Source organism: Notolepis coatsorum, assembly GCF_963971535.1.
Source record: "Notolepis coatsorum genome assembly, chromosome: 11".
Taxonomy (NCBI): domain Eukaryota; kingdom Metazoa; phylum Chordata; class Actinopteri; order Aulopiformes; family Paralepididae; genus Notolepis; species Notolepis coatsorum.
Genome location: NC_140175.1, coordinates 114,053,524 through 114,069,078, shown reverse-complemented (window position 1 = coordinate 114,069,078; position 15,555 = coordinate 114,053,524). Strand labels below are relative to the sequence as shown.

Sequence of the window (15,555 nt, the reverse complement as noted above, 5' to 3'; positions counted from 1 at the left end):
CTCGCCAGCTCTATTTGTCTATGGAGAAGTTCCCCTTCTTTGCAGGGCTATAACTTTTTAAATTCTATTGCTAAATTGCCATTATTATGGCCCATTCAATGTCCTATATGTATTGTTCAGGGTGTAGCAACGTTAAACTTTTTCATTCACATATTCATACTAAAATATGGTCTAAAGTATAAGTATGTTTTTATCGTTTTCTGCAGCTTTCTTCAGAACGTGATTTATAGCCCTAAATGCATTATATTGATGATCAAATACAGTTTGGTAGGAATCTGTGCGAGATGAAAAGTTTCAACTGGACGTGGTTCTAGAAGTTTCTACGCATCATCTGATGATGACCGGATGGGCGGGGGATCGTTTATAATTCCGTGGGCAGCGTTAGATGATTCATCCAGCGTGGGTCATATGTTCATCAGATCAGTTAGTATAGAATACGTTAGAAAATAACGCTGAATCTTACCGTGGCTTCCTCGCGCCGCTGGCAGATGAGCGTGGAACAGATTTTTTTCTATTATGGGATGTAGAAATGCCCGATCCATTTCCAGGTTGTATAATAGTATATACGTCCAAATAACGTTGTTTATTGAGTTAGGTGAGCGATCTATTATCCAGTGTTTCAAGATGGAGTCGCGGGAGCTATAGCGAGTGGCCGGACCACATATGGATGAGCACTACCGGTTCAAAGGTTAATATCCGGTTGGCGATCTGCCGATCGGCCACCAGATGGCGCTCTTGAACCGCTAGACAGTTGAGGAGATCAGCAGTGTGTCTCAGGGCTCCGGAAGGTTAATATGATTTCGATGACAGATTTTTGAAATATTGACATCAAAGACGAGTTACAGCGTCTTCGGCAGAATGAGCATGGCTCGGAATGACGTGAAAACTCGTCCGCGGCGATCATAGTGTTAATGAATATATCTCATCACTTTCGTCAACATAAATAATCCAATAAGGGCATGGTTGGTATGAAAGTGATGGTGACGTCTTATAGTATAATATTATTAAAAAAAAATTAATTCTAATGTTGATTTAGAATTTGAATGTCAACATTATGATCGAAGCTTCGAAGCATTCGGTACAGCCCTATTTTGTGATGTTATCTTGTGTTGTGATGTTATGTTATCTTGTGTTGTGAATGTGATGTGATATCTTGTGTTGTGTGTTACGTTATCTTGTGTTGTGATGTTGTGTTGTGATGTTGTGTTATCTTGTGTTGTGTGATGTTGTGTTATCTTGTGTTGTGTTGTGATGTTATCTTGTGTTGTGATGTTATCTTGTGTTATGTTGTGTTATCTTGTGTTGTGTGTATTATCTTGTGTTGTGATGTTATCTTGTGTTGTTATGTTATCTTGTGATGTTATCTTGTGATGTTATGTTATCTTGTGATGTTATCTTGTGATGTTATGTTATCTTGTGATGTTATGTTAGCTTGTGTTGTTATGTTATCTTGTGATGTTATCTTGTGATTTTATGTTATCTTGTGATGTTATCTTGTGTTGTTATGTTATCTTGTGATGTTATCTTGTGATATGTTATCTTGTGATGTTATCTTGTGATGTTATCTTGTGATGTTATCTTGTGTTGTTATGTTATCTTGTGATGTTATGTTATCTTGTGATGTTATGTTATCTTGTGATGTTATGTTATCTTGTGATGCTATATTATCTTATGTTATCTTGTGATGTTATATTGTGATGTTATGTTATCTTGTGTTGTGATGTTATGTTATCTTGTGATGTTATGGTATCTTGTGTTGTGATGTGATGTTATCTTGTGTTGTGATGTTGTGTTATCTTGTGTTGTGATGTGATGTTATCTTGTGTTGTGATGTTATCTTGTGTTGTGATGTGTTGTTATGTTATCTTGTGATGTTATGTTATCTTGTGATGTTATGTTATCTTGTGATGTTATCTTGTGATGTTATGTTATCTTGTGTTGTTATGTTATCTTGTGATGCTATATTATCTTATGATGTTATATTGTGGTGTTATGTTATCTTGTGATGTTATGTTATCTTGTGTTGTTATGTTATCTTGTGATGCTATATTAATGGTGCTGTATAGCATATTCTCTATCTCCCCCAGATTAGAACATGTAATTTCAAACCTGGTTCTTCTGAATGCGGTGGTCCACAGACACACGGTTGGCGTTATCGTCTCCAGACAGGCTCTCTTGCATGGCTAAACAATACACAGCAATAGGAATGATATAACATTTGCAAATACACAACCCCCCCCCCCCCCAAACACAGTACCCAAACTAAACCTTTAATAACAAGCACTTGGAGAAACAGGCTCCACCACTACCATTATGTCCATGCAGGCCTAGGCAGGTTGTTAGGCAAATAAAGCACAGGCTACATGCAATCGTAGGCCTTATCTCTATTGTTAGCAGTGGAGGAGAGGGTCAGGTCATATTATTCCAGTCCAGTATTAGGTCACCTGCTGTACTACTGGGCTGGGGAACAGAATACTAGCTTTCCATTACAGCTCATTTACAAGTCAAATCCCAAGTCATCCACACTCTCCCAGAATGAAGAGGAAGTGAGACAGAAACTCAGACGGAACAGAACACAGGTCCACCACCTCCATGACAACCACAAGTCACAGGGAACTGCTGCTGCTGTCCAGTAGTCAAGAGGCCATTCTTTATGTGCCAATCATCCGTCTCACATGCATATGTACCAGGGAATCTAACTAACGGCGTCTACCAGGCAAAATGGCTAAATTATTCACAATTCCAACAGCCATATTTATTTCTTATTAGCCAATGTGTTTTATGTGTTTCTTTAAAGAATACAATAGAATAGGCTGACAAAGTGACTAGTGTGTAGAATTAACAGATGTATCAGCCTAAATGTACCAGTACCTGACTGATTGCTGGTGCAAATTCCAAGTTTGGGTCTATACTAGCCCATGGACAAAGCTAGAGTATGCTTGGTTATGGCAAAAATCATAATCATAATTATTCTGAAATCACGATTATTAAACATGATTACTCATTGATTTAAGATCATATGATGACAACCAAATTAGTTTGACCTTTCTTCTCGACCAAAGGATGCCTTTCCGTCACCTTCTACAAGTTACCAAAGACGTTTCAAAATACGTACATTTCAACTTGGCCCGGACCAGGTTGGCATTCTTCTTGATGTCACTGGTCAAGTGCTCCAGCTCATCTTTGGTTCCTGAGGGAGAGATTCAAATTATAGTTATATATTCTATTTTTAATCATATAGTTGTTCCTTGCAGCAGTATTAAAAAAAGTAAAGAATTTTTTTTATTAAATCAATCACTATGACAATTGGATAAATACATAAGAAATACCACAGTCATACCACACTGTAATTTATACTGGAAAACTAAATACAGTCAAATATTGTTATTCCATCATCTGTGTGGTGTTCTTATTTAACTTTTTAATAATTCAGAGTGACTTAAATTGTGGGGGGCGGGTGGTGGATTTGTTGACATTTAATAGACGGATATAGTTCCATAAAAACTATTGTGTCAGAAGCAGTAAACGGTTAGCTTGGACTTCCCTAAACCATCCATCTCCAATAGTGTCTAGATCCCATCCCCTGGAAGAATATTTTTAATCTAACTAAAATAGAGTACCTGTCTGTCTGTGTCGATTTTCTCGAGAACCATTTATTCCATCGACTTCACACTTGGCGGGTGTGTTGATCACGGCCCATGTACTGTAAGAGCAGTGTCGAGTGTGAAGTTGATTGGAAGATCAGCTCTGGATAACCCTGCCAGCAGCAACACCGGGGGCAGTAGGCACTGCACTAGTAAATGTTTCATTTGAAGGTACTGGGCTGCTCACTAAGGTCTAATATGAGCAGTATGCATGCCCGCCTCTCTTGGCTTAACGTTGAAAATAGATTGTCCTGTGGAGAAAAAAAAAGATTCCACAGGAATCGCCCTGTGGAATTTTTCGGCCCATTTATGAATAGTTTTCAAATAAACGCTAGATTATCGATAGTATATGTGTACTTATGCACGCTAGAGAAGCGGGCTGAAAAATCGATTATCTATTTCCTGGTCAGCACACACACACAAACACACACATATAGGGGACACGTTGAGATATATGTAAAAAAAAAACTCTGATTACCCCAAGACTGGTAAAATAGATTCCTTACCTCACATCAGATGTTCTCCAAAAAGATTATTCAAATTCCAGATCACCATTCCAAATATCGATCGCGTTTATTGATCCAACGCTGGGTACTCGAAACACATAATCCACGCTGTTCTGAGGGTCGGCGATGACTGCAATAGGCTCGGGCTACATGCTTGAGAAGTAAAATGTGGATTCCGGATTTTTCTTTTCTCATCCATTTTCATTGAGTCCAATCCAATGCGTGCATTACCATCCGGGAGACGATAGGGGGCGGTATTTTCCCTGTTCGAGCTCAGAGACAGTCCCAATGGTAACGTGAGGCTAGATTGATGAAAAATGAATGGAAATCGCTAATAAAAGAAATAACGATTAAATAATGAGATTTCTCGTCCTTGGCACTCAACGCATGGCATGAACTAACGAGATTTCTCGTGGCTGGCACTCAAAGTGTTAATAACACCTTTACCTATTGGTAAACAAACGTATTGCTGAAAATATACACTACGACTGCTGTTGTGACATGGTTAGGTGTTTACTGTTGGATACATTTGAAAAATAAAACTAACATTATGTCATACAGTCTAGACAGATTGATTTATGACGCAATGTCATTTTGGGACCAGTACCGGACCCGTCGGGCTTAACTCTTTCACGGCCATACACGAGTACGTATTAATTAATGTTGCGTTTCTTTTTCAAATGTAGCCAAGAGTAAAGACCCTAACCCTGTCAAAGTGTATAGTTTCAGCACTACGTTTGTTTACCAATGATTTTAAGTTATTAGTGAAATATGAGTTCATAGAAATCTCAGTGCATCGAGTCAGAAAAAGGCACATATTAACGCAAGGACTTGGCACAACCTAACTTGAGTGTAGTCTTTTGAGAGAAGAGACCCAGGGCTTTCAATGGGCTTTCGAATTTCCTAAAACTACACTTCCCAGCTCACGCCAGCCCCTGTCAATCATCTATTATTTTGGGGATCTTATCTCACGGGTGGAACATACCTGAACTTTATTGCCATGAAATAGAACATAGTTAGCTTCTCTACCTTTCTGTGAACGTCTAGCAAAAAAACGTGTTGCAATCTGATGAAAAATGGCAGAGCAATTGAGATTATAAAAAAGTAACTGTACTTAAGAGTAGATTTCATTCAATGTTTTTGCTGCCCTGTCAGGGGCGCCTGGTGGTACTAAATCCAGATTGAACTCTGCCATTGGAAAGGGGAGATCTGGCCTGATCCATAGATGTGTGACTTGGCCATAATAAGGTAATTTATAGGCCTGATATTCTATATTCATATTTCAAATTGCATGGGTCCGGATGGCTAAATTCAGTACTGTATCTAATCATCTGCTTAGATTTTTTTGTACACATGATCTCAAGAAGGTGCTGAATGAGCTCAGTGGCAATTATTCAAATCTGGTCAATGTTAGCATGGTGTTATTCACAGTCAAAATTAATTGATATTCTCCTTTGGTTCATTACAATTTACTCAAGCCTAGTAACAGACACAATATCTCCGACACTGGGAATACATTCCCTGAGATCCATAGATGTCCTTAGATACCATGAACATGCAAATGGCCCTTGTAGAAGTGGAGTGATCTTCCATTTACATAGGTATGTATTTTTAGGCGGATTTTCAGAAAATATGGCTAGGGCTTAAGAATTGGAATTGTTTTTCTCAAACGTCATAACTCTCAACTCTCTGGTGAAAACGTTCACCTTTAGAGGAACCAAACACTGAACCAAACCAACAGTGAACGGCCTCCATTGGTCTTTAATTAATAGTAGCTAGGCATTATCAGAAACACTTGGTAACTGACATTAGCTCAAACTAGATTTTGGTAGTAACAGCAAAGGAGGGTGTGTTAAATGCTTTGCATTGTGGGGTAGATTAGGGGGACTGAGGGGATGACTTAATTAATGGGGATCTCCAATAACAGATGAGACAGTAAGAACAGATCAGACAGTAAGAACAGATCAGACAGAAATAACAGACTAATCTCAGATGGTAAGAATAGATCAGACAGTAAGAATAGATCAGACAGAAATAACAGATCAGACAGTAAGAACAGATCAGACAGTAAGAACAGATCAGACAGAAATAACAGACTGTAAGAACAGATGGTAAGAATAGATCAGACAGTAAGAACAGATCAGACAGTAAGAACAGATCAGACAGAAATAACAGACTGTAAGAACAGATGGTAAGAATAGATCAGACAGTAAGAATAGATCAGACAGAAATAACAGTTCAGACAGTAAGAACAGATCAGACAGAAATAAGACTGTAAGAACAGATGGTAAGAATAGATCAGACACGTTACGTTAGCTGCTTAACACATTGTCCGCCATGCATTGTACCCATCCTTGGGCCCAGTCTGCCAGTGCTGTAACCCTATGGAGATGTTTACCTTCTTTGCAGGGCTATAACTTTTTAAATATTATAGCTATATCGACATTACTATGGCCCATTCAACATCGGGTATCTATCGTTCCGGATGTGGGAACGTTATATTTTTTCATTCATACATTGTCGTGTTAATACCGTCGTGAATATAAATATGTTTTTAAGGTTTTCTGGAGTAATTCCTAAAACGTGAGTCATAGGCCCTGACGCATATGATAGATTATCGATTGGCGTTTCTTTCCTATACACGCTATATTAAAAAATTCAAATGTATATGATCGGTATACATTATGCTTCATCATGCGTGAAGGAGAGAGGGGGGGGGGTCGTTTATAATTCCTTGATCGTCAGTACTTTTTTTACTATGGGTTGATAGGTTGATCAGATGGATTGCTGTGAAATTAATAAACAATCGGGCTGAAAATAACGTTAGATTCCTCTTACCGTTCGCAGATGAGACTGGAGGAAAAATATTCCAATTATTTGACGTTGATCTGCTAGATCCATTTCCCGTTTGTATGACGCAATAAACGCCGAAATCATATTGATTATTGCGTTTAGAAAGCAATCCCAATGCACTCGATTGTGTCTCTTGATCCACGTTACAAGATATTACTACCGGAGGATTCTCCCAGATGCACCGAGCGTCACTTCCGGTTTGGCTTGGAGTGTAACTCACCCGACATCCACCAGGCGGCGGTATTGAGGCGTTGCAATATCAGACAGGGTCCAGCTGCAGTCCCGGATGGAGGCTGGATGAATTATGAATGCCATGGCGAAAAAATTTAATATTGATCCCAAAAATGAGTTAACTCGTTTCTGGCGCACAACGCATGGCGGGCAATAACGAGTATACTCGTTTTTGGCGCACAATGTGTTAAGCTAACTAAACTAAGCAGCTAACCGTGAGAGAACAGGAGAGGGTACTGGGGAAGGAGGAGGAGGGGGGGGGCGGGCGCATTCTACCTTTCTGTGTGTGGGGACTGGGGGAGGGGCATTCTGTGTGTGCGTTTGAAAAGACCAGATGAAGTCAGGAGTATTATTATATTGATATTATTTACTGAGGATGGACAGATAATGTTGATATTTAAACATGAATACATAATAAATGTATTCATGATCATCATGCAACATAAAACAATTATAGGAACAGTTAGACAGCAGACTTTGTGATATCGGCAAATATCGTATCGTTGTCCAAAGAATCGATATCGTATTGTGATGAAACTGGTGATTCCCACCCCTAATTGGCCGATGCCTGGAACCTTGTGGCTCCCGTGACTTTCGATTCCCTTATCGCTGCCAGGTTTTTCCTAGTTGCGCAATAATGTTAGAGTTAGCATGTAGCCATGGCAGACTCTATTTGATTCCTTAAGGGCTCGAAATTGCCTGGGTTTTGGTAATATGTTCCCGAAATGCTCCTGCTGTTTGGCTACTTCTATGTGCAGTGAAAACTACTTGAATGCTTTAGAACCTAGTCATTGATTTAGATCGGGGTGAGCTAAAATTAGCCGCGGAGCTAACGCTAACTAACGTGAGCTAACGCTATTTAATCAAGCTCACAAAGAGAGATAAACAGCTGACAGCGGAGAGTACAGGTACAAATACAATAAAACAGCAGGTGGGGGCTGTTGTGTAAACCTTGTACTCTTTATTTCACATATAATGAGAGACGGAGAGTTTGTTTACAAGTGCAAGCCAGGAAGTACAGTGGTGCAACATACAAATGTGTCCGTGTAGCAACACAAGCTTATAGGACAGGGGCCCGGGGAGGGAGCTCTCTCTCTTTCTGTGTGTGTGTGTGTGTGTGTGTGTGTGTGTGAGAGAGAGTGTGAGTGAGAGACAGAAGTCAGAGGAATAACGACCTGTTATTCAATAGATTAAATTAGTTTAAGAATAAAAAAATAAATACATTTTAAGAGAATCTCAAATACATTATTTTATTTAAGTGTAGGCTATAGTTAATGTTTTATTTTTTACAGTTTTTGTATTTTTCTGACATGGGGGCTCAACAATAAATGACAATCAGAAATGTCAAGTTGCATGTTGTTATTCTAACCAGCTTAGACCCCTACGCTCTGCATCTTCTGGCCGCCTCAGACCTACTCCTATCCGAGCTCCGGGAGGGTCATCAAAGAGAAGTCGCCTATTCTCAGTCCTTGCCCCACAATGGTGGAATGAACTACCCACCCCAGTTAGGACAGCCGAATCACGTCCAATCTTTCGCCGTCGATTAAAGACGCACTTCTTCAACCATTATCTGAATAAAAAAATATATATCTAACCCTAACTAACCGTACTGTCATGCACTTGTCCTAATAAACTAACCTACACTGTAGCACTCAACACTTTGATGAACATTGTTGCTCAGCTGATAGAGTTGTGCCCTTCCTGATGGCTTGTCGTACAGAACTTGTAAGTCGCTTTGGATAAAAGCGTCAGCTAAATGACTAAATGTAGTTCTGTTGCATTTCCAATTTATTTATTTAAATTATAAATTGATCAGGTATCGATAAGGGAATCGATAAAGAATCGAATCGATAAGCAGAATCGATAATGGAATCGTATCGATAAAATCCTATCAATTCCCATCCCTACCCCTAGTAAGAATAGATCAGACAGTAATAACCGACAGTAAGAATAGAATAGATCAGACAGAACAGACAGTAAAAATAGATCAGACAGTAAGAATAGATCAGACAGTAAGAACAGATCAGACAGTAATAACAGATCAGACAGTAAGAACAGATCAGACAGTAATAACAGATCAGACAGTAATAACAGATCAGATCTCTTCTCTCTCTCTCTCTCTCACTGCCTCTCTCCCTCTCACACGCAGTACGTGTTGACTGGAATAAAATTTTTTTTTTTACAATTTACATACTGTAGCTGTCCCTTTGTTCATTAATGTTTAACCTAAATGTAGAACAACTCGCCAAAAGTGACTATTGAAAAAAGCATTTGACAAAAAAATCTATGAACCCCCCCCCCTCCAATGTGCGCCCACCCAAAAGTGGATCGGACCGGCCGCCACTGCAGTAAGAACAGACAGTAAGAACAGATCAGACAGTAAGAACAGATCAGACAGTAAGAACAGATCAGACAGTAAGAACAGACAGTAAGAACAGATCAGACAGTAAGAACAGACAGTAAGAACAGATCAGACAGTAAGAACAGATCAGACAGTAAGAACAGACAGTAAGAACAGATCAGACAGTAAGAACAGATCAGACAGTAAGAACAGATCAGACAGTAAGAACAGATCAGACAGTAAGAACAGATCAGACAGTAAGAACAGACAGTAAGAACAGATCAGACTGTAAGAACAGATCAGACAGTAAGAACAGACAGTAAGAACAGATCAGACAGTAAGAACAGACAGTAAGAACAGATCAGACAGTAAGAACAGAACAGACAGTAAGAACAGATCAGACAGTAAGAACAGATCAGACTGTAAGAACAGATCAGACAGTAAGAACAGATCAGACAGTAAGAACAGACAGTAAGAACAGATCAGACAGTAAGAACAGACAGTAAGAACAGATCAGACAGTAAGAACAGACAGTAAGAACAGATCAGACAGTAAGAACAGATCAGACAGTAAGAACAGACAGTAAGAACAGATCAGACAGTAAGAACAGATCAGACAGTAAGAACAGACAGTAAGAACAGATCAGACAGTAAGAACAGATCAGACAGTAAGAACAGACAGTAAGAACAGATCAGACAGTAAGAACAGATCAGACAGTAAGAACAGACAGTAAGAACAGATCAGACAGTAAGAACAGACAGTAAGAACAGATCAGACAGTACGAACAGACTGTAAGAACAGATCAGACAGTAAGAACAGACAGTAAGAACAGATCAGACAGTAAGAACAGATCAGACAGTAAGAACAGATCAGACAGTAAGAACAGACTGTAAGAACAGATCAGACAGTAAGAACAGACAGTAAGAACAGATCAGACAGTAAGAACAGATCAGACAGTAAGATCAGACTGTAAGAACAGATCAGACAGTAAGAACAGACTGTAAGAACAGATCAGACAGTAAGAACAGACTGTAAGAACAGATCAGACAGTAAGAACAGATCAGACAGTAAGAACAGACTGTAAGAACAGATCAGACAGTAAGAACAGATCAGACAGTAAGAACAGACTGTAAGAACAGATCAGACAGTAAGAACAGACAGTAAGAACAGATCAGACAGTAAGAACAGACAGTAAGAACAGATCAGACAGTAAGAACAGACAGTAAGAACAGATCAGACAGTAAGAACAGATCAGACAGTAAGAACAGACTGTAAGAACAGATCAGACAGTAAGAACAGACAGTAAGAACAGATCAGACAGTAAGAACAGACTGTAAGAACAGATCAGACAGTAAGAACAGATCAGACAGTAAGAACAGATCAGACAGTAAGAACAGACTGTAAGAACAGATCAGACAGTAAGAACAGACAGTAAGAACAGATCAGACAGTAAGAACAGACAGTAAGAACAGATCAGACAGTAAGAACAGACAGTAAGAACAGATCAGACAGTAAGAACAGATCAGACAGTAAGAACAGATCAGACAGTAAGAACAGACAGTAAGAACAGATCAGACAGTACGAACAGACTGTAAGAACAGATCAGACAGTAAGAACAGATCAGACAGTAAGAACAGATCAGACAGTAAGAACAGATCAGACTGTAAGAACAGATCAGACTGTAAGAACAGATCAGACAGTAAGAACAGATCAGACAGTAAGAACAGACAGTAAGAACAGATCAGACAGTAAGAACAGATCAGACAGTAAGAACAGACTGTAAGAACAGATCAGACAGTAAGAACAGATCAGACAGTAAGAACAGACAGTAAGAACAGATCAGACAGTAAGAACAGATCAGACAGTAAGAACAGACAGTAAGAACAGATCAGACAGTAAGAACAGATCAGACAGTAAGAACAGATCAGACAGTAAGAACAGACTGTAAGAACAGATCAGACAGTAAGAACAGACAGTAAGAACAGATCAGACAGTAAGAACAGATCAGACAGTAAGAACAGACAGTAAGAACAGATCAGACAGTAAGAACAGATCAGACAGTAAGAACAGATCAGACAGTAAGAACAGATCAGACAGTAAGAACAGACTGTAAGAACAGATCAGACAGTAAGAACAGACAGTAAGAACAGATCACACAGTAAGAACAGATCAGACAGTAAGAACAGACAGTAAGAACAGATCAGACAGTAAGAACAGACAGTAAGAACAGATCAGACAGTAAGAACAGACTGTAAGAACAGATCAGACAGTAAGAACAGACAGTAAGAACAGATCACACAGTAAGAACAGACAGTAAGAACAGATCAGACAGTAAGAACAGATCAGACAGTAAGAACACAGTAAGAACAGATCAGACAGTAAGAACAGATCAGACAGTAAGAACAGACTGTAAGAACAGATCAGACAGTAAGAACAGACAGTAAGAACAGATCAGACAGTAAGAACAGACTGTAAGAACAGATCAGACAGTAAGAACAGATCAGACAGTAAGAACAGACTGTAAGAACAGATCAGACAGTAAGAACAGATCAGACAGTAAGAACAGATCAGACAGTAAGAACAGATCAGACAGTAAGAACAGACAGTAAGAACAGATCAGACAGTAAGAACAGACAGTAAGAACAGATCACACAGTAAGAACAGACAGTAAGAACAGATCAGACAGTGCCTCCACTGCAATTAGGTTGAGTGTTTGAAATCTCAAACCAGCTGGGCAGAGAAGTGAATGGGTTCTACTTTCTCCTTATTACAGCAGCCACATAGAATAGAATGCTGTGGCTGTACAGAGGGGCTCCCTGTGTGAACTGTGTGAATGCTCCAACAGAAGCAGTAATTGGAAGTTGGCGGTTTGTGATGGTTGGAGGTATGCACTGCACTCTATCCAGGTGGCCTGTATCGCTTCTGCAACGGAATTCGGTTTCCTGGTTCCTCTGATTGGCCGCAACCCCCACGTGACCCGCCCCCCTATCCACCGCTCTGCCGCTGCCGCGCGCGGCAGAGAGCGGCCGCGGACTCGCTCGCTTCCTCAATTTATACGCATGGGAGTATTGACTGAATGAATGAAGGAATGAAAACTTTATTTAACAGATTGCAGAATGGGTACAATACAGTACGGCTCAATACACACAATTGTTAAGGGTGTGCAGACCTGAGAAAGACGTTTGTCTTGTTTACATCAGGGTCCCCCATTTTCAATTCATATAGAACGACTACGCCGTAACAAATCATTAAAAAAATATACCGTTAACTGGAATATGTTGTGCCTTTACACATATGTTGGATTATGTAATTGGTTTGTCATGACAAACCAATAAAACAACACACAGTGACTGCATGTAGTCACTGTGTGTTGATGTTGTAGCCACCTCCTCAGAGGCAGGAATACTAAGCTCCCCCTTAAGCTCCAGGAGAGAGGGGAGAGGCTGAAAACCCGCAGTTCTTGCCCGCCTGATGGGAGCCAAATCCCCGCATCCGATTTGTCTGATGAATACCGCCAAACATGGAGGTCCCGAATGCATGGAAGTATTGATTGCGCCGTAACAAATCATTAAAAAAAGATACCGTTAACTGGAATATGTTGTGCCTTTACACATATGTTGGATTATGTAATTGGTTTGTCATGACAAACAAATAAAATATTGCGTCGTTCTATATGAATTGAAAATGGGGGACCCTGATGTAAACAAGACAAACGTCTTTCTCAGGTCTGCATCCCCTTAACAATTGTGTGTATTGAGCCGTACTGTATTGTACCCATTCTGCAATCTGTTAAATAAAGTTCTCATTCATTCAGTCAATACTTCCATGCGTATAAATTGAGGAAGCGAGCGAGTCCGCGGCTGCTCGCTCTGCCGCGGCTGAGTGGTGGATAGGGGGGCGGGTCACGTGGGGGTCGCGGCCAATCAGAGGAACCCGGAAACCGAATTCCGTTGCGGAAGCGATACACGCATCCAGGTGTGGGGCATAGATAGAAGTACTACACATCTCGCATCTTTAAAACGGTTAGTGACTGATGCCGACTCACTGTTGTCAGGGTTCGGGACTGAGAGGATGACGTTGTGTCTCTTCACCACTTCATCCACCTGAGAAATGATCTTCTGAACGAGAAGTCGAACCTCCCCCACCTTACACACACAACAAATGTTTACATTGGAAACACACACACCAAAGTGTATAAAGAAACAGTTTACATTGGAAACACAGACAGTATACAAATATAAAGTAGGTCTACACATAATCAAATCAACATGTAAATAACTAAATTGTTTACATGGTAAACGTAAACACACATACAGTAGTACACATGCCATGTAAATAACTAAAATGTTTACATTGTAAACACACTCACAACCACACAAAAAATATTTACATTATAAAAACACACACATTCAGTAGGCCTACACATAACCACTGTAACATGTACAAAACATACCGCCTTGAAGAACTCATCCATGTGAGCATCGCTCTCCACTGGAATGCTGTAAACATCCACATCGTTGATGTTCTGGAATAGAACAGAGATGATTTGAATGATACCTTTCCCACGACATTAATACTTTTTTCAGACCTTAATTTCTTAACAGGTATGAACAGGATGAACAAGCCGGCATGATGGGAAATGTTCGTAGTCTTCTCCAGAGTCAGACAAGTAGAAAGACAGATACCAATTTCCTCTGTGCGTTCAGTAGAAAGCTATCCGACTGCAAGCCACTAGCCTAGCTTAGCACAAATTAATGGAAGCGGATACGGACCACTAGCATCGTTTAACAACGGGGGGGGGGGTTTGCCCAACAACTAAGCTAGTTGGTCGTTATCCGCTTCCATTAATACTCTTGTTGGCTCTTACTCTGGAAAAGACAGTAAGCGCATTACCCACAATATGTGCGTGTTTAATAAATTACTGTAGCAGCACCTGGACACCGTCACTTTGCTCACCGACTGTAGACCATTTTGTTTCTGATAGGCGAACACTATTTGTGTATATTATTTCCCTTGCATGCGACTGCTGAATGGGTTCCAAGTAACTTCCAATAGGTTGGTTGTTTTCTTTGGAGTTTTGTCTGGTCCCAATAGTACATTTGAAAACCCTTAAACCGAAAAACACCTAGGATGGAATAACCAGTTTACCGAGCGGATATCATTATAGTGTCCTCCTCTCCTGTATCAAATTAACAGTCTAACGTTACTCACGGCTCCCAGCGCCAGGTCTGCCAAACGGTCCCTCATCACGTTCAACACTTTCCCGCATCGACATGAAAAAGTAACGCACTCCAATCAGGCATTTAGACCGGTCCCAGGCATCAATGACATATCCTCTTGTTGTTTTCAATATTTGCTGTAAAAAACGACGTTGATCTTAATTGTCCACGGCACGGGTAAGTTTGAGAAGCCTTCGTCTCCTTTACTCATCCCGACTCTGCTCACTGTTTTTTCACCTGTCGGCTGTAGCGAGAAGCATGCAGCTGCAGAGCCGCAGAGCCAGCGGCTGCAGCTGGATACTATTGGAGAGGGCCGCGCTGTGAGGGCCGCTCAGCAGCGCCACCCACCCAATGGCTGAATTGGAGTATTGCACTGTGCAGGCACAGCTGTGAGATCCGCGCGAGGCCAGAGCATGTACATACTGTATGAGTAAATTAAATTAACTATACTTTTGCTCACACAATATCTTGAATGAATGCGTTTATTTATTTCAAACATAAATTGAAAATAAATAATAATAAAAAACAAGTAATAAACAGATTAAAAAACAAACAAGCAGGAGTAGGATGAAGTGTAAATGTATGTATTACCCCCTTGATTGATTGATTGATTGATAACTTTATTAACAGATTGCGGAATGGGTACAATACAGTACGGCTCAATACACACAATTGTTAAGGGAATGCAGACCAGAGAAAGACTTTCGTCTTTTTACATCAGGGTCCCCCATTTTCAATTCATCATAACATATATGACATAC

General features: G+C 40.1%; 1 protein-coding gene across 1 annotated transcript in view; it reads right to left on the bottom strand.

Annotated features, from left to right (window-relative positions):
- LOC311237353 (syntaxin-2-like) overlaps nt 1-14,972 on the bottom strand; it is a 40,005-nt gene extending 25,033 nt beyond the window's left edge. The window contains exons 1-5 of the mRNA XM_084325173.1: nt 14,787-14,972; nt 14,029-14,100; nt 13,621-13,720; nt 3,116-3,190; nt 2,110-2,183 (exon numbers count right to left, since the gene is read on the bottom strand). Coding sequence (XP_084181299.1) covers nt 2,110-2,183; nt 3,116-3,190; nt 13,621-13,720; nt 14,029-14,100; nt 14,787-14,822 — 357 coding nt within the window. The 5' untranslated portion in view covers nt 14,823-14,972. The remainder of the gene's footprint in view (nt 1-2,109; nt 2,184-3,115; nt 3,191-13,620; nt 13,721-14,028; nt 14,101-14,786) is intronic.
- Between the last annotated feature and the right edge of the window lie 583 nt (nt 14,973-15,555).